The 19,527-nt window shown below is 33.2% G+C and overlaps 3 protein-coding genes across 3 annotated transcripts in view; 1 reads left to right on the top strand and 2 right to left on the bottom strand.

Moving 5' to 3' along the window:
• Positions 1–305: 305 nt before the first annotated feature.
• On the bottom strand, positions 306–5,233 carry LOC144842475 (extracellular calcium-sensing receptor-like). Its single transcript, XM_078698921.1, has 5 exons — positions 4,444–5,233; positions 3,499–4,151; positions 3,141–3,267; positions 2,522–3,052; positions 306–337 (listed from the first exon to the last, which is right to left on the bottom strand). Exons 1-5 carry the CDS (start codon positions 5,231–5,233, stop codon positions 306–308), a joined length of 2,133 nt encoding a protein of 710 aa, XP_078555047.1.
• Positions 5,234–10,376: 5,143 nt separating this feature from the next.
• Positions 10,377–19,527, bottom strand: part of LOC144843243 (cell division cycle protein 16 homolog) — a 28,172-nt gene continuing 19,021 nt past the window's right edge. The window contains exon 17 of the transcript XR_013612249.1: positions 10,377–11,222. The gene's annotated coding sequence lies outside the window, so the exon portion shown is untranslated. The remainder of the gene's footprint in view (positions 11,223–19,527) is intronic.
• Positions 11,099–19,523, top strand: LOC144843244 (uncharacterized). Its single transcript, XM_078700037.1, has 7 exons — positions 11,099–11,187; positions 16,350–16,679; positions 16,902–17,012; positions 17,238–17,351; positions 17,725–17,838; positions 18,147–18,263; positions 18,507–19,523. Exons 1-7 carry the CDS (start codon positions 11,118–11,120, stop codon positions 18,743–18,745), a joined length of 1,095 nt encoding a protein of 364 aa, XP_078556163.1. The 5' UTR covers positions 11,099–11,117; the 3' UTR covers positions 18,746–19,523.

Here is a 19,527-nt window from a genome sequence, read left to right as displayed (position 1 = left end):
TTGGTGATTAATTCTCATCATTCCTTCCGGTGCATGATACGACTAAATCCAATAAAAAGCGGAAATTATCAATTTCTTAAAGCTTCGTTTATTTTGAAAAGAACATGACAATCGAAATGTATCTATCGATTTCTGTTACAGTAAAGCAGGTAGGTGTGAATAAAAACAGATGATAGTAAAGGCCAAATTACACAGACGAGCGGTAACTTAACAGATGATATAGTAATTAATACTCTTCATTAATTAGTAGGCCTATTTAATTTACATTAAGGGGTAGGGGTGTACTAGTTCACACAGAGCCACTGTCACAAACTCATCATATACTCTTCAAGGCATCCTGTAATTGTGGAATAAAATTAAAATTAAATAAATTAAAAATTAAAAAACACAGAATTTAACAGGTTTACTTTGATAGTACTGAACAAAAATATATTATTACTATACAATTATTACTATATTTTATTAAGTAAAAAAGGTTTAGTATGGTTGTTTTATGCGTTCATGACGTTGTATTATTACAGACAGGAGTCGCCAACTATCAATGATTAAAGTAGACAAAAGCTCGTTACAGAAGTTGCAAGATTTATTATTAAATAGAAGCATATAAAGTTTTATGTTGTATGCTAGCAGTTTTTATACTTTGTGAAATTCTTTTTTGGCGTTAACTTTTATTCATTTCATCTTCATCAATACAATTATATTATACATCTTTCTTATATATAGGCCTATATATTCAAATGTTATTCTGATTTTCCCCATTCATTTTCTTTCATATGATTTGAGCAAAACAATTCAATAGTTCATGATATAGACGTTTATATTTCTCGTATTATCGACATTTTTAAAATGTAGCCTAGTATTTACAACAGGTTTAGGCCTAAAGATTATGATGTAAATTTTGATTGAATGATACGCCATTAAGATGAAATAGTTAAAAAATAGTAAAAACATTGCGTCTACACTTTGCAGCTGTAGAATTGGATAGAAATTCAACTTCAATTATAGAAGGCCCACATTACTAAACTCGAAACTAATGCTCATAGATTAGTTACGGTATTTTATTCGTTACTTTGCTTGTGAGTATTCTATTTTCGGTTTTAGTTAGCGCCACAAGGCGTTATTTCAATTGTCCTGACATGGCCTATCACATTAAAACTAGACTATTTGGTGATAAATCATTTTCTGTCATTGGACCTATAAGTTATGGAATAATTTACCTATTAATGTGCGTATAGCTCCAATGTTTTAAGAAATTGTTAAACAGTTTTCTTTTCCTTAAGAAATAATTTAGATGTTCTATTTGTCCTTGTATAGGCTACTGCTCTAATTATTGTACAGCGCTTTGGTCTTTTTTTTTTTTGGAAAAGCGCTTTATAAATCTAGTGTAGTATAAAACAATTTCTAAAACCACAATATTAAAAAACTGAGTGAAGCAATGACTGCCACACCATCGACCATTCTAATTACGCCCGAATTATTATTTTGTTCATTACTGCATATTGTATCGATTATTTTGAGTATATGCAAGTGCAAGTGTTTTTACTATTACAATACAATTTCTTTTTTTGTCTTTTAAAGATGTATTGTCCCCCTGAAAAAATATTTTCTTTACATTTTTTTGTTGAATATGCCATTATAATGTCGCATAATAGTTATTCACTTTGACCAAACATTGGGCCGAAAAAAAAATTATTTACCTGAAAAAACTGTAATTTAAAGCAAAAAATAGTCAAATTGGCTGCCAGCCAATGGGTTTTTGGTTGAGTTTAACCATTTATTTTGTCATTTTTTAACTGAAAACATTATTTTTTCGGGTTTTTTTTCTACGGAAGTGATTAACTTTGTTAAAATTACAAAATGGCGTATTCAAAGTCTGATTTTATTAATCTTCATTTTTCATTTGTTTGGGGGACAATACATCTTTAAATAATATGACGCATAATGCTAGTTGTGAATTACGGTACATTACACAGAAACTATAACGCCACACCGTCAAATTCTACGTATGCCCGAATTATTTATTTTTTGTTACTATAAGCCTACATTTATCCATTATTTTGAGTATGCAAGAAGTGCAAGTGTTTTTGGTCTTTAAATATTTTTGGTCACTATACATAGGCATAGGCCTAATGCTAGTTCTGTTTAGTTTTGGTGGCATTCTTTTTGCGAAATCTTTGCATAAAATATTGCCTAGTATTTACAACAGGTTTAAATATTGTAATGTAAATTTTGATGGAATGGTACGCCATTAGGATGAAATAGTTAAAAAGCAGTAAAAACATGGCGTCAATGGTTTGTCTGCTTAAATCGGACGCTGGTATGAAATGCGCGGGAATTGAAAGAAAGAGCAAAAGACACATTGTGAACATAATGAACCAGAGCAGACGGGTATCTTGGAATCGTTTTGGCAAAAATCGCGCGCGAAATGAAAAGATAAAGCAGGCAGCAGACAATAAAAAATGGAATATTGCTACTGTTAGAAATGTTGACGTTGACATTGTGCAGTAAATCGGCATTGTACGAATGTAAGATAAATCTTGTTCTGCTTTACTCGGATCTACACATTGGTAGATGATGTTGAAAATGAGATGCGTGATTGTTAACGCAACTACAGCAACCCATGTTGTGTGTTTAACTTTCTTTGAGATATCTATCACATTTGATTTAAACACTCTATCAATTATGCATAGCTTGGCACAGAAGATACTAATCACAAATGTCAGATGAACTCGGTCGACAATGGATTTGAATATGCAGGTAATATCGTTTGGTTCTCCAACATAAAAGAACACTGTCTGGAAACTCAAAGCGATTGCTACGACTAAAGCTAAGCTATGAGATATACTCGATGCCTTAATCAAAGGAGTTTCTCGTTTGTAGTAAAATACAACTCCTATTATAACTGATGCTACACTACCGCTACAACTGAACAAAACTAATGCTACACCGGCACTGCTATTATAATGTATTACGCCTAGTTTCTTTGGTATGCAGTCAGTTTGTGCATGGTTTGCATAGGTTTGGTTTAAGCACTCGGAACAACTAGGCGAATCTGAAAAAGTAACACAATTCATAGGTTTTCAATAGCACAAGGGTGATGATTGTTTCAATAAAAAAAAACAAAAAACACAGTAACTTACTAATGGTTGTCGAAATTGTATTTGGTGGACAAGGGATACATAAAAAACAGCAAGCATAACTCTCTTTAGAACCACCTACAGTCTGTTCCCCGGGAGAACAATCAGAACTACACCTGCCTCTTGGTTTCTAGTATTAAAAATGTAAACATTAAAGGTAAATTATTTACTGTTTGGCTATAACAATAAACAGTAGTATAACAGTATAACAATAGTTTCGTTTCTTGCTAGACAAAAGAAGGCAAAGTTATAATGGTTGTACTCCAGAAAACAATCAAATAAAAAAAAAAGCAAACGACGAGTACGAGATAATATAAAGCAAGAAGAGAAGTAGTAGAAGTGAGTTGCTATAACTCTTTACCTGTCCTCCAAGGCTGCTCCAGCTTATAGCAGTATCATTTAAATCAAATATAATTCTGTTGTCTGTATCTATTCCATAAAAACCGACAGTTACTAATTCAGGACGCCCTGCCTTTATTTTAGTATTTCTGTAAATGTAAGATGGTCGGAGGTCACGGTTGTTTGTAAACTGGAAAAAGTTGCCATGGTTGTCCGTAAAATTTGCATTTTGTAGATAAAGCATTAGCTGCCATGATGATAGATTGGTAATATCAGGACATCCCAGATCAAGTATTGCTGTATCCTCTGTGCAAGCTGCAACATCTTTCAGCGCCGTTGCAATTGCTTGTATAGCCAAATATGACGTATGTGAAAAATAACGAAAGAAATGATTTGAATCAATCAATTCATTCACATCTTGATCTTCTGGAAAGTCTTCTAAACAGAGGTCACATGTCTTGTTTAAGGAATGAATTGTACATAACCATTCCCGTAAATCTTCAGTAGATAACGTATTGTTATTCCTTTTATAAGCATCACACGCGGAAGTATATTTCAACAGGTTTCGTAAAACTGTATGCTTAATACCAACTCCTATTATCGATGCTACGGAATTATAGCGATAGAACTCAGCTGAGGTGTCTATCCAAGCTTCTGATGCAATCCAAACACACGCTGAGGATATAAAATGTTATAACAAACTTCTTCACATAATATATATATATGTTTATTTTTCTGTATGATACTTTCTTAGTTTCTTTTTGTTTTTTTGGTTAAGTAGGCCTATGATATATATTTGCTATGCATAATTAGAAGATTATTATGGTATTACGAAATAAAAAGATAAATAAATATAAGGAATTACATAATTAGGCATATAGTTTGTTGCAACATTTTGTGATAATAACGAAAACGAGTATGATACCAAAATACAGATAATTTCAGTATAATTATAAGCAAATCTTACGTTTAACATTATGCTCATCAGCTTTCTCAAAAAATTTATGAATATCCATATTTGATGTCGTGAACAAGTAAACAACCTCCAAATTCATTGTTTTATTATTCATTGTGTCAAACAAATTGGCGATATCGTGGAGGAAATTGGTCTCTCGAATGTACACATGGAATGCAATACATCCTCCGTTTTGTTTGATTATCCGTACAACTTCATCGAGTCCGTTTCGGCCATATTCATCGTCAATTCCAACAGCCCCGATCCATTTCCAATCAAAACGAGAAGCCAATTTGGCCAGTGCATTAGCCTGATGACCATCACTTGGAATAGTTCGGAAAGTAGTTTGATAGGTATCCATATATTTAGAAAAGGTATCACTCGTAGAAAAGGGAGCAATAATGGGTATGTTGTATAAGGCAGCTAGCTGGCCAATTAGAACAAAATTTTGAGATATCTCTCCTGCAACTATAACCTTTGGATTTGTTTCTAGAAGTTCGAGCATTCCTTCAACACTTGCCACTTCCGATCCGCAATGATGTATGTCTTGGTATTTTAGAACAATAGGAAGAGATCCGTTCTTGTTTATGTCTTCGACAGCAAACTGTACTGCCATAGAGGCTAGAAAATCTGAAATCTGAAAATTAATGCATTTTTCTTTTGGTTGTCCATGTTTCCAGTTGGAATCGTATACCTCTGAATGTGTGTAAGGACTGAACAATCCTCCTAAGATGAACTCATGGTTGCTTTTCTCAACGCATTCTGCCAGTCCAATCATAAAGAAGATTATTGTACACTTCATTTTTATTTTACATTAAACGTGTGTCATAAGCTTGTTCATTTAGTCTAAGACAAATTACATTCACTAATGGTTAGTTAGTATAAACTAAAATCTAAACGACGACGGGTATAGATTAGCTATGTTTTTGTAATACATTTTGAATTGTTACTTTCATTATGAGCATTTTATTTTCGGTTTCCGGATAGTCAGCGCCCACAAGGCGTTATTTTAATTTTGTATTTTTTTGCTTTTTCTATACAGTTTTTGGTCTTAAAATATATATTTTAAAGAAACTTTATACATAGGCATAATGCTAGTTTTGTTTAGTTTTGGTGGCATTCTTGTTGCGAAATCTTTGCATAAAATATTGCCTAGTATTTACAACAGGTTTAAATATTGTAATGTAAATTTTGATGGAATGGTACGCCATTAGGATGAAATAGTTAAAAAGCAGTAAAAACATGGCGTCAATGGTTTGTCTGCTTAAATCGGACGCTGGTATGAAATGCGCGGGAATTGAAAGAAAGAGCAAAAGACACATTGTAAACATAATGAACCAGAGCAGACGGGTATCTTGGAATCGTTTTGGCAAAAATCGCGCGCGAAATGAAAAGATAAAGCAAGCAGCAGACAATAAAAAATGGAATATTGCTACTGTTAGAAATGTTGACGTTGACATTGTGCAGTAAATCGGCATTGTACGAATGTAAGATAAATCTTGTTCTGCTTTACTCGGATCTACACATTGGTAGATGATATTGAATATGAGATGAATGAATGTTAACGCAACGACAGCAACCCATGTTGTGTGTTTAACTTTCTTTGAGATATCTATCACATTTGATTTAAACACTCTATCAATTATGCATAGCTTGGCACAGAAGATACTAATCACAAATGTCAGATGAACTCGGTCGACAATGGATTTGAATATGCAGGTAATATCGTTTGGTTCTCCAACATAAAAGAACACTGTCTGGAAACTCAAAGCGATTGCGATGACTAAAGCTAAGCTATGAGATATACTCGATGCCTTAATCAAAGGAGTTTCTCGTTTGTAGTAAAATACAACTCCTATTATAACTGATGCTACACTGCCGCTACAACTGAACAAAACTAAAGCTACACCGGCACTGCTATTATAATGTATTACGCCTTGTTTCTTTGGTATGCATTCAGTTTTGGCATCGTTTGCATATTCTTTATTTGAACATTCAGAACAGCTTGGAGTGTCTGAAAAACAGAAAGAAAATTTACATTAGTTGATTTATAATGCTTGACAATCTACAAACCACCATCAAAAGGCAAATGCATTTACAGTATAATGATTTTTGAGTATAGTGTTCCTTGCTGAACTACTTTGGAAAGTGTCATTCAGTATTAAGACAGAATGAACAACAAATAAATAAATAAAACATATCACAATTAACACTTACTGTTACCATAAGATACGGCGTTTGGGGGACAAGGATAGCAATCAAAGCAACAGATAATATGACTTTTTAGTATCCATTGTCCAGGTAGACAATCGCTGTTGCTACAGCGTCCTTTTGGTACCTAAATTTTGAACAAAAGTGTATGCATACGTATAAAAATAAGAATAAAATATGCCTAATATATGCAAGTATACAAATAAGAATAAAATCAACTATGATGTGAAACAAATAGATAATCGTAAGTTAACCAAGAAAATCTAACAACACACATGGTAAAACTACATTTTGTACTTTAAATAGAAAACAAGGTATACCTGCCCTCCAGTACGGTTCCACATTATAACTGATTCGTTGATACTAAACATAACATCATTGTTCGAATCGAGGTAATACGAGCCTATAGTAAGCAAGCGAGGTTTTTCTTTTCTAATTTGAGTATTTCTGTAGATGTACAAAGGGCTAAGATCTTGATTTTCGGTAAATTGATAATAACTACCATTATTGTCGGTGAAGTTTGCATTTTTTAGGTACAGCATTAATTGCCATGGATACAAATTGGTGATATTTGGACAACCCTCATCATGTAAGCCTGCTTGGTAATGACAATGTTCAATATCTTTAATTGACTGATAAATAGCTTGCACTGCAATGTACGTTGTATAAGCCATATAGTCCATATTGGCCTCAAGTACTTCATTTACATCAACAGCGGTTTTCTTTTCAACAAAAGTGGTTGAACAAAGATCACAGTACTCATTTAACGAGTAGATATTTTGGCACAACCACAATTGGAAGTCGGGGGTGGATGGCGTGTCAGTATTGCTCATGAACGCATCACATGCCGAAGTAAACTTGAACAGATTAGGTATTTTTTGGTATTGAACGTCTATCCCAAGGACAGACGCGACGACGTTATAGTCGTAAATGTCTGGTGCTATATCTGTCCATCCCTCTGAAGCAATCCAAACACATGCTATATATTAATGTGAACAAAAAACAATAATATTAAATAGGGAATGATGGTTTCAAAAAGCTATACTGCCAAACAGTGTATCAGTAATTTAAAAGAGGCACATTAGACCATTGCCTGCATTATTGTGCAAACCCAATTCCTACCAATTAAATATAATACTCACGATTAATTGTAAAGTCGTCAGCTCTGCTGAAAAATCCATGAATGTCCATAGAATAATGTGTATAGAAATATACTACGTCCACATTTCTTGTTTTGTTCATTATGTTAAAGAAAGTATCGATACTCTCGTTAAAATTGTTTTTATCGATGTAAAACTGAAAAGCAACGCAGATCGGTACTTCATCTTTATTTTTATTGTATTTTTGAAATTCCTTTACAATTCCTCTTAGCCCAGTTCGGCCATATTCGTCATCTATTGCAACCATTCCAACCCATTTCCAATCAAAATGAAATGAAAGTTTGGCCAACGCCTTTGACTGATGGTTATCACTGGGTACAGTCCGAAAGGAAGTCCAATATATGCTGTCAATGTGCTTCGAGAAGGTATCACTAGTAGCGTACGGAGCAATAATGGGTATGTTATATACCGAGGCCATCTGTCCAACTCTTATAAAGTTTTCAGATACTTCCCCGGCTATGATAACTTTTAGATTATCATTCTCCAATACACGGGACATTCCTTCAACACTGGCTACGGCTGAACCACAATGCTGAACAGGTTTGTACTCAAGCTTTCTAGAAAGTGATCCATTAATGTTGATTTCATCAACCGCAAATTTCGCTACCGTCGAGGCTAGAAAAAATGGTATCAGAAATTGTGTACATTTTTCCTGTGGTGTTCCGTTTTTCCAGTCACAATTGTAAACCTCTGATTGTTCATAAGGACAAAATAGACCTCCTAACACCAATGACTGGTTGTTATTGACTCTGCTCGGTTCTTCATTTTCTATCCCTCTTACAGATGCAATAATACTTACCAAGAGAACAATGTATTTCATTTTATTTCCGATAATGTATGTATTATTTTTATGTGTTTTCATCATTTCTTTAAACTAACGAATGATGATGATACATTATAACTATAAAATATACGAAACAAGGAAACTACAAAAAATCTACGTCAAATAATGGTTTCTTTTTAGAAATGAGTTACCTTATGATACAGAAACTGTTACTTGTACTACAAGCTTGTTTATAATAATAATAAAACTACTATAAAACCAACATATAATATAAAGTACATCATTAAACATGAACAAGTAATAGGCATGAGCCAAAACAGAATAAGTGATCTTACTCCATCATTAAAACTAAGAAAACATACAAAATACATACAAAGTTGGTACTTATATTGTCAAACAGCACAAAACATTCTGACAAACTGATTTACTTAAATGTATTTATTGTTTGTAATATTAATTTCATTTCTAGTAGTAACTTTGTGAAACTAGAGTGTACAGAGAAATAAATTGTGTTTGTTTGTTTCTTTCTTTCTTTATTGCCATTCACAAAAAAATAAACATATACATAAATAATCATTACAAAAAAAAAGAATGGAAAGGGGAATAAGTAGAAACTCCTGTTACAAAATAGCATACTATATAGATAGAAGTATGAAAACAGGCACAAGGGCAAAAACAAATGTATCTTTTAAGAAAATGCAAACAATCATTTTTTTTTATCTTAACAACAAAAAAAGATAGTTTTCTCAGAGTGTAAAATGTAAAGTCCTGGCTCTCTATTAACAACTATTTACCGGTCGTAGTTCCTATGCCGTAATTCCGGAACCATATCTTAGTAACCGTATCCTATCAACAGAAATATATTACATAATGTCACGGTTGGCTGAAACATTTCCTGGTCGGATCAATAATAGAAGAACCAAATACGTTCAATAGATAAGATCAATCGATTGAGTAATAAAGCATGAAGTACTGTATTATTACACTAAATTGTAAACGCTCAAATAAGCACTCCGTTCGAATACCCACCACCCACATGCACCTTAAACGAAATAAATATATATAAATACACAAACTGTACACCAAAGGCCAACTAAACATGCACTTGAAAGTGGAGGTATCTAACCACCATTTTATTGATATTTTATCCTTATGTAGGCCTACCTAGTTCATTCTTAGGGCCACAATGGAACTGAGTTTGACCATTGGTTACTTTTTTGTGCTGCCCTGAATTCATTCCCGTACTGTTTTTTTTAAATGTTATATTGTTTTGAATTCGAATAAAGAAAAGAAATGAAACAGTATTAAGCACAACTAAATTAACACAACTGTAAATACACAAACACTTCCTCCACTCTTCGCAGCCGTTACTTTTGTTTTAATAATTTCCTATCTAAACACTCTTATAATCACAAAAGCTCCTAGTTTGAATCCAAAGTTAATACAATTCATTTATTAAACTGATATTTTAATAATAAAACGTCTAATATTAAAGGTACCTTAGTTTCTCGTGTTAATAATTTCTGCTTGCTTCACTTATTAAGTCTATTTTAATGTTAATTATTGTAAGAAAGTTAAGTCGCATTTTAAAAATACTTTTTGTATTGACCACGGTATTTGTGACAGTGTGTTATTATTTAATAACGATTTAGATAGCATTTACAGATTATTATTGTCATTTTAAATATTGATTTATACAAGGCTGCTTCTCCTTCTGAAGGTTTTATGAAATAAATAAATAAACTACACTAGTGATAGTACATTAAGTACTTTATTTCTACTTATTTATTGTATGTATTAGATCGACAAAATAGAAAACTTACTCCTAAAATATTAATTGAAATAGAAATTGTTTCAATAGTCTAGATTATTATAACCTTATAGGCAATTTGGTCACATAGATGAACTTAATTACGCAGGTTGGACAAAATCAATGCATCGGGGAAAAATCAATATCAAACGGATGACGGTAAAGGAAGCAATAAACAGGTGATCAGGTTATGTTATGCTACCGTCATTTCAAAAGAAGAGATAACTTAATTGCAAAATGACACAGGGCAATTAAAAAAAGATGATGTAAATGATAAATGGATAAAAGTACTGCTATTTCAAAATATTTGAAAAATTAAATGCCGCTGATACAATGAACAAAGGCAATAAAATGACTGGCTCTTAGCGAGATTTGAAATAATTGAGACAAAAACAACATTTTCAATAATTTGTTGTAATAATTTCTAAGGTGTTATCATTAAAAAAGTAATACTTAAACAAAGGTCATACAGTTTAAGGTAATTAACAATAACAATCTTTTTATTTTCAATTAACTAAGTTGTAGAAATTCTTCCTTATTGTCTTATATTATTGAAGAAGAATGGCAGCACGATGAAGTATTGATTACCAATTGCACCAATTAATTCACACTCCTACGAAGTATTGTTCACTCGAGAGTGACCAATGTCCATGGGTGTCGCGGCTGTCGCGGCTATTCTGTTCTGACTTCTTACATGTGAACATCTATCAGCGGGATCAGGATGTATCGAATCGTTCTTGAAATGCTGGCGATTATTGGAATATTTTTCGGGTTTGACTTCGTTAATTCACGTAAGTTTAAAATATATTTCATAATTTAATTTAGTCTGTAATATAAAATATAAAATACATTAATTTCAACTAGACATGAAACTCGTCACTTTGACGAGTTAGTTATCCGCACCACGACAAACGCCACGTGCACGTCATACGTTGGAATATTGCACACAGATAAAGATTATGGCATTATGACAAGAACTGAAGAATATGACATGCTGTTAGTGCTGAATTTTGTGTCATATAGTATATACATGCAAACAGTATAAGCTGTATACATATTACATACAGTGTAGAATAGGTGAAATTACGGGACCCGCCATTTATTCCAATTTTTAACATGGCGACGGTATCAAAATGAAACACTTAGATAGCAATTTCAGAAGGAAATTATCTCAGGAACAACATATTAACGTGTAGAAGAAATTTGAATACGTAAAATATAGATGCGCACCCTTTTAAATGTGATGAACTATTACGCAAAATATGAAAATACGACTTTTTTTATTCAACTGGCCATATGATGACGTCACAACATCCGATTGGCAAAATGTTTACATGAATTCGTATCTACAATCCAATAGCTTCCAGAAAACGTTTTAATCGTGATTATCACATTTTATTCTTACGAGCTATTACAGATTAAAATTTACTGTAAAGATGAAATTAATGACCCACGTAATTAAAATTTTTAGGCATGATGACGTCATAAAAATTAAAATATTTTTATCTCATGCTAAAGAAAGTTGATTGACCTACACAATATATAAATGTAGGAGAAAAAGGAATACAGATAAGCGCGATGCGCTCCATTGAATGTGATGAGCAATAACGAAAGAGACAAAAATCCTATATTTTACATTCGTGTGGCCATACGATGACGTCACAATGTTTTTTTAGCCTTATTGATGCATGATCCGATATCTACAACTCATCAACTTCTAGATTTTGTAATAAAAATAAACGGTTAACGGTTTACTTTAGAAACTATGACTGTTTAAAAAAAGACATAATTTTGACGATTTTTTTAAGCTTTTTCATAAAAAACGCGCACGAATTGTCTAATTCAACGTGTTCGTATGGCGTTATTTAAACTGGAAAAGGTCTAAATTGTTTTCAAAATCACTGGGAAAGGCTTGAAAAATATAATTCAAGAGAAAAAAATATGTTTATAACGCTATGTGCGCACCGCGCGCATAAAAAATTGCGCGCCCGTGGGAATTTTTGACATGCTCAAAATGACAAGAAACGCGTAAAAAGTTGATTAGAAATTAATTTTGCGCATTTTGAAATTTTAAATGCGCGTGCGCGCGTAACTTCTTGTCAAACATGCCATTTTTAATCCGTAGAAAGTTTGCCCCTGATATGACTTAAATTTTGTCAAAGTGTCAATACTAAATGACTTTTGGTTTTTAATCTATGATCAATCATTGAAATTCATAAAATTGCGCATAAGTCACGTTGCGCAACTATGACGTCATTCAAAAATAGGAGGTGCACAACTTCACGTAAATGCCCATATGTTGTCAAAGTTATGAAATGTTATGTTTACACATTTTAGAGGAACACGACTCACAAAAAGGAAGGAAGGAAAGAAGAATTAAATGTGATGAACTATTACGCAAAATATGAAAATACGACTTTTTTTATTCAACTGGCCATATGATGACGTCACAACATCCGATTGGCAAAATGTTTACATGAATTCGTATCTACAATCCAATAGCTTCCAGAAAACGTTTTAATCGTGATTATCACATTTTATTCTTACGAGCTATTACAGATTAAAATTTACTGTAAAGATGAAATTAATGACCCATGTAATTAAAATTTTTAGGCATGATGACGTCATAAAAATTAAAATATTTTTATCTCATGCTAAAGAAAGTTGATTGACCTACACAATATATAAATTTAGGAGAAAAAGGAATACAGATAAGCGTGATGCGCTCCATTGAATGTGATGAGCAATAACGAAAGAGACAAAAATCCTATATTTTACATTCGTGTGGCCATACGATGACGTTACAATGTTTTTTTAGCCTTATCGATGCATGATCCGATATCTACAACTCATCAACTTCTAGATTTTGTAATAAAAATAAACGGTTCACGGTTTACTTTAGAAACTATGACTGTTTAAAAAAAGACATAATTTTGACGATTTTTTAAGCTTTTTCATAAAAAACGCGCACGAATTGTCTTATTTAACGTGTTCGTATGGCGTTATTTAAACTGGAAAAGGTCTAAATTGTTTTCAAAATTACTAGGAAAGACTTGAAAAATATAATTCAAGAGAAAAAAATATGTTTTTAACGCTACGTGCGCACCGCGTGCGTAAAAAATTGCGCGCCCGTGGGAATTTTTGACATGCTCAAAATGACAAGAAACGCATAAAAAGTTGATTAGAAATTAATTTTGCGCATTTTGAAATTTTAAATGCGCGTGCGCGCGTAACTTCTTGTGAAACATGCCATTTTTAATCCGTAGAAAGTTTGCCCCTGATATGACTTAAATTTTGTCAAAGTGTCAATACTAAATGACTTTTGGTTTTTAATCTATAATCAATCATTGAAATTCATAAAATTGCGCGTAAGTCACGTTGCGCAACTCTGACGTCATTCAAAAATAGGAGGTGCACAACTTCACGTAAATGCCCATATGTTGACAAAGTTATGAAATGTTATGTTTACAAGTTTTTGAGATACGTGAGACACAAAAATGAGGGAGAAAGAAATAAGAAACTAGACATGAAACTCGTCACTTTGACGAGTTAGTTATCCGCACCACGACAAACGCCACGTGCACGTCATACGTTGGAATATTGCACACAGATAAAGATTATGGCATTATGACAAGAACTGAAGAATATGACATGCTGTTAGTGCTGAATTTTGTGTCATATAGTATATACATGCAAACAGTATAAGCTGTATACATATTACATACAGTGTAGAATAGGTGAAATTACGGGACCCGCCATTTATTCCAATTTTTAACATGGCGACGGTATCAAAATGAAACACTTAGATAGCAATTTCAGAAGGAAATTATCTCAGGAACAACATATTAACGTGTAGAAGAAATTTGAATACGTAAAATATAGATGCGCACCCTTTTAAATGTGATGAACTATTACGCAAAATATGAAAATACGACTTTTTTTATTCAACTGGCCATATGATGACGTCACAACATCCGATTGGCAAAATGTTTACATGAATTCGTATCTACAATCCAATAGCTTCCAGAAAACGTTTTAATCGTGATTATCACATTTTATTCTTACGAGCTATTACAGATTAAAATTTACTGTAAAGATGAAATTAATGACCCACGTAATTAAAATTTTTAGGCATGATGACGTCATAAAAATTAAAATATTTTTATCTCATGCTAAAGAAGGTTGATTGACCTACACAATATATAAATGTAGGAGAAAAAGGAATACAGATAAGCGCGATGCGCTCCATTGAATGTGATGAGCAATAACGAAAGAGACAAAAATCCTATATTTTACATTCGTGTGGCCATACGATGACGTCACAATGTTTTTTTAGCCTTATTGATGCATGATCCGATATCTACAACTCATCAACTTCTAGATTTTGTAATAAAAATAAACGGTTAACGGTTTACTTTAGAAACTATGACTGTTTAAAAAAAGACATAATTTTGACGATTTTTTAAGCTTTTTCATAAAAAACGCGCACGAATTGTCTAATTCAACGTGTTCGTATGGCGTTATTTAAACTGGAAAAGGTCTAAATTGTTTTCAAAATCACTGGGAAAGGCTTGAAAAATATAATTCAAGAGAAAAAAATATGTTTTTAACGCTATGTGCGCACCGCGCGCATAAAAAATTGCGCGCCCGTGGGAATTTTTGACATGCTCAAAATGACAAGAAACGCGTAAAAAGTTGATTAGAAATTAATTTTGCGCATTTTGAAATTTTAAATGCGCGTGCGCGCGTAACTTCTTGTCAAACATGCCATTTTTAATCCGTAGAAAGTTTGCCCCTGATATGACTTAAATTTTGTCAAAGTGTCAATACTAAATGACTTTTGGTTTTTAATCTATGATCAATCATTGAAATTCATAAAATTGCGCATAAGTCACGTTGCGCAACTATGACGTCATTCAAAAATAGGAGGTGCACAACTTCACGTAAATGCCCATATGTTGTCAAAGTTATGAAATGTTATGTTTACACATTTTAGAGGAACACGACTCACAAAAAGGAAGGAAGGAAAGAAGAATAATACAGAAAAAAAATATTGATCTCATACAATTACAAGGAGTTATCCGCTTGGTATACCAAGCGGATAACTAAAAAAAAAAAAAAAAAAAGTAACAGGACGATTACAAGGAGTTATCCGCTACTAAGCGGATAACTAATAATACAGAAAAAAAATATTGATCTCATACAATTACAAGGAGTTATCCGCTTGGTATACCAAGCGGATAACTAATAAATTATTGCAGAATCATAATATGTTGACGTAGAACGGTAGCGGTGGCCGATGATCAAAGTTTCGATAAAGTGCGCACAGGTGAATTAAAACAGAGGCCTAAATGAAGATGAAGGCCTCTCTATTTTATGCTGCTTTTGTCCACGTTATACCAATTGTTATATAAACATTTTGCTGGTACTATCGTCTTTAATGCTGCAGATATCCCCCCAAAAAAGAAGGAAAATGAAGATGAATAAAATCAGACTTTAACATGCCATTTTGTAGTTCAGTTAATCACTTATGTGGAAAAAAATCTCGAAAAAGTAATGTTTTCACTTATAAATTGACAAAATAAACGGTTATCCATTTTCTGACAGCCAATTTGACTATTTTTAGTCGCGTGCAACGCGACTCTACAGCTCACTGTCGGTCGGTTGGTCGTTCGGTAAACACTAACACTAACTCAATGTATATGGCCTTGTTTTGCTTTGAATTATAGTTTTTTTAGGTAAATAATTGTTTTTCCCGACCCAATGTTTGGTAAAAGTGATTAGGCCCTATGTGAAATTAAAATGATATATTAAAAAAAACACAAATTGTTCAGGGGGGGGGGGGGGGGGCAATATAATAATCTTTAATACGGTAGTTTATGAATACTAAATTATGTTTTAATAACTTAAATGCGTAATACATTTCATCATGGACTTTCGTACTTTGTTACAGAAAGCATACGACTTAGCGGCGGTGCATATTATGAGGGCCGAGTAGAGGTTTACTATTACACAACATCGTGCAGCTGGGGGAGTTGCAGTAACAACTGGCAGTGGGGAACAGTTTGTGACGATAGCTTCTCTACAGCTGAAGGAAGAGTCGCATGCAGATCTGTTGGCTTTAACGATGTTGTTAGTGTGAAATCTTTTGGGAGTGGAGGCGGTCCTATTTGGCTTGATGATTTAGGTTGTTCAGGATATGAGTCTTATCTATGGCACTGTTATTTTCCATCATGGGGTGGTAATGATTGCAGTCATGGTGAGGATATTGGCGTTGTATGTGGTAGGTGTCAACATTTGTTGTTATTTATTAGGCCTATATGTATTTATTGAAATTTCGACAAAATACATACAACATTAACAAAACCATGGTAAACAAAACAACCAAAGAAAAAAATTCTATACTAATTGGTGGTATACCCTGCTGTGCATGTTTTGTTTTTATTGAATATAAATAATTAAATTGAAAGTAGGCTTATACAGTATAAAATTATTTTTTTTAAAGATATTGATGAATGTGCTACAGGACCTTGTCAAAATGGTGGAGCGTGCACCGATGGTATTGCGTCGTATACATGTTCCTGTACAACTGGTTTCTATGGCAGTGTATGCCAGTGTAAGTAGTTCATTTGTCGTATTGAAGTAGAAATGCGAAAATTATTATGTGATGTGTAAATAACAATAAAGTATAAATAAAACGTTAAGTTTACATATCGTAACTGACGACATGTTTCTTTTAAACTAAGTAGGGCCTACCAGTCTGTACATACAGACCTATAGTTGTTGACTCAACTACAGTAGCACTTACTCAATGCGTTTATTATCTTTGTTTATACTGTAGTGATTGATGAGTGCGCGTCTAACCCGTGTCAATATAATGGTGCGTGCACGGATGGAAGCAGCATGTATACTTGCGCATGCGTTCCGGGAATAACAGGAGTTAACTGTGAAACAAGTAAGTCAGCCTAATTTTGTATATCTTTGTTGACGCTTTATTTCAAATGCGTTTAGATTTGTTAAAATGTCTTTAGATTTATTATTCTTATTAGAACATGCCTACGGAACTTTGAATGTAAGCAAACAGTTTCTTCAATCTTGTACCAAAAAAAGGAAAATGCTGCTTTGCGGGGTTGGGGTGTCAATATTTCGGGAAGGTTTCTGGATCTGGATCTGGATCTGGTAGCTACCGTCCAATCGCCATCATATAGGCTATCTCGCACAGGTCGCGCTCCCATGGGTATAGCTGGTTGCAATTAAGTTTTTAAGTGGGCAATCGCCCACAGACGGTGATAAAACCTATTGAACATAATGATGTAATTTTGTAATAGATATAAATGAGTGTGCATCATCTCCGTGTCAAAATGGCGGAACGTGTGTAGATGACATCAACCAATACACGTGTGATTGTACGTCTGCGTGGGAAGGAACGCACTGTGAAATTGGTAAGTGGTAAAGAAAAATGTGTCAACTTTGTAAAAAGACTCGTGTGAACACACGTCTAGATGTAAATGGAATACAACTATGAGTCTTGTTTCTAGACGACCTTTCGACTTATTGGCAAAATATAAATATGTTTGCGTACATGGCGTTTCATAAGTGTAATACTTTGCTAGAATATTAGTATGTTTACAGACAAAAATCGACAACATAAAAGCACACTAACTATACAGACTTGGGGCGTTGTGCAATCTTTTTTGCATGACGCAAAAGAAAAAAAAACAACTCGTTAAATATGCAAATTTGCTTTCAGAAATTGACGAATGCTTGTCGAATCCATGTCAGAATGGGGGAACGTGTACTGATTACGTTGACCGATATGAATGCGCATGTACACCATGGTACTACTCAACTGAATGTCAATTATTAGGTATGTATATCACTATATAAAATAGCTAATTATTAGGTATGTATATCACTATATAAAATAGCTAATTATTAGGTATGTATATCACTATATAAAATAGCTAATTGTTTTTTGGAGTACCGACCTTCGCATCTCTCAAAATGGCGAATTGAAAAGATCGTGGTAAAATATAGGGTTTTTTCAAAAGTACTCCACATTTTATCATCTTACATTATTTAATTAGTTTACTATTTTATCTTTCTTCAGATACTTCATTAACTATTAGCCAACTGGTAAAGTACGACAACAACATCTTAATGAACCACGTCTTCTCGAATGTGTACGCTCGAAGCATCTTGGAATGTTTGTTAAAGTGCAAAGAACACTCAGCGTGCTTGTCTATGAACTATCAGAAGTCATCCGGAAATTGTGAACTTAACACGGCAACCAAATCGGATAGTCCTCTGGATTATGTCTCTTCCATAGGTCGTGTATATTTCAAATAACGTTTGTGTTTTGTATTCACCAATTATAAGTGGATACATCTATGGAGAGCGATGTGTGTATATCGTGTTCCCGTTGAACGTATATCATCACCAAAGAGATAGCAACATAATTAAATCAGGTTTTACTTATTGTTATCATTACTATTAATTGAAATCGCAAAATAGCATTAATTATGGCACGAAAACTGCTGATTTGTATAGCACATTGTTTATTTCTGGTATTGTTGATTTTGGTGACGAGGGGATCAATGAAGTGAGTGATTTCCATTTCTTTTCCAGCATCCCGAAGGCAGACAACATTGGTAAAACGTCGTGGTTCAAACTTTATAAAACGTTTAGATGCTGTATTGAACCGATCCGAATTACTAAACTTTTGTTCTAAAAAACGTCATTAATTTGCATGTGTAATGTATATAATAAATATGCTCGAATTCTACGACGCATTCTCCAAACGTGTTTATAGGAGAAAAGTATACCACATTTCGACATCGTTGTAATATCGTATCTCTTCTTTTTAGAAATGGTAAATTGTATAAACGTAACGAATAATTCATTCTTAATATTTTTAATGATGTTGCTAGTGCAGCTTTTCAGAAGATAACTAGTAGTGATACACTAAAACCCAATGTTTTTGTTATTTTTGTCAGAATATAAGACACATTTCTTAGCGTAAGTTGGGATGAAAACAAATTCGAATACAGCACACAATTTAATTAACCTCATGTTTTATTTAAGAAAAAATAATTCTATTTGAAAATAAAAACTGCAATCTTTATTGGAAT

This window comes from Antedon bifida, chromosome 5, assembly GCF_963402885.1.
Source record: "Antedon bifida chromosome 5, ecAntBifi1.1, whole genome shotgun sequence".
Taxonomy (NCBI): domain Eukaryota; kingdom Metazoa; phylum Echinodermata; class Crinoidea; order Comatulida; family Antedonidae; genus Antedon; species Antedon bifida.
The sequence above is the reverse complement of the archived record's forward strand: the minus strand, read 5'-3'. Positions and strand labels throughout refer to the sequence as shown.

Bases quoted from the DNA above. Each gene is read 5' to 3' on its own strand.
- LOC144843244 (XM_078700037.1), top strand. From the start codon at position 11,118: ATGTATCGAATCGTTCTTGAAATGCTGGCGATTATTGGAATATTTTTC. The intron at 17,352-17,724 runs GTAAGTCAGCCT...ATTTTGTAATAG, and splicing joins AGGAGTTAACTGTGAAACAA to ATATAAATGAGTGTGCATCA. The intron at 18,264-18,506 runs GTATGTATATCA...ATCTTTCTTCAG, and splicing joins AACTGAATGTCAATTATTAG to ATACTTCATTAACTATTAGC.
- LOC144842475 (XM_078698921.1), bottom strand. From the start codon at position 5,233: ATGAAGTGTACAATAATCTTCTTTATGATTGGACTGGCAGAATGCGTT. The intron at 3,053-3,140 runs GTAAGTTACTGT...TTACTTTTTCAG, and splicing joins TACAATTTCGACAACCATTA to ATTCGCCTAGTTGTTCCGAG. The intron at 338-2,521 runs GTACAATGCCGA...CCACAATTACAG, and splicing joins ACAAGATTTATCTTACATTC to GATGCCTTGAAGAGTATATG.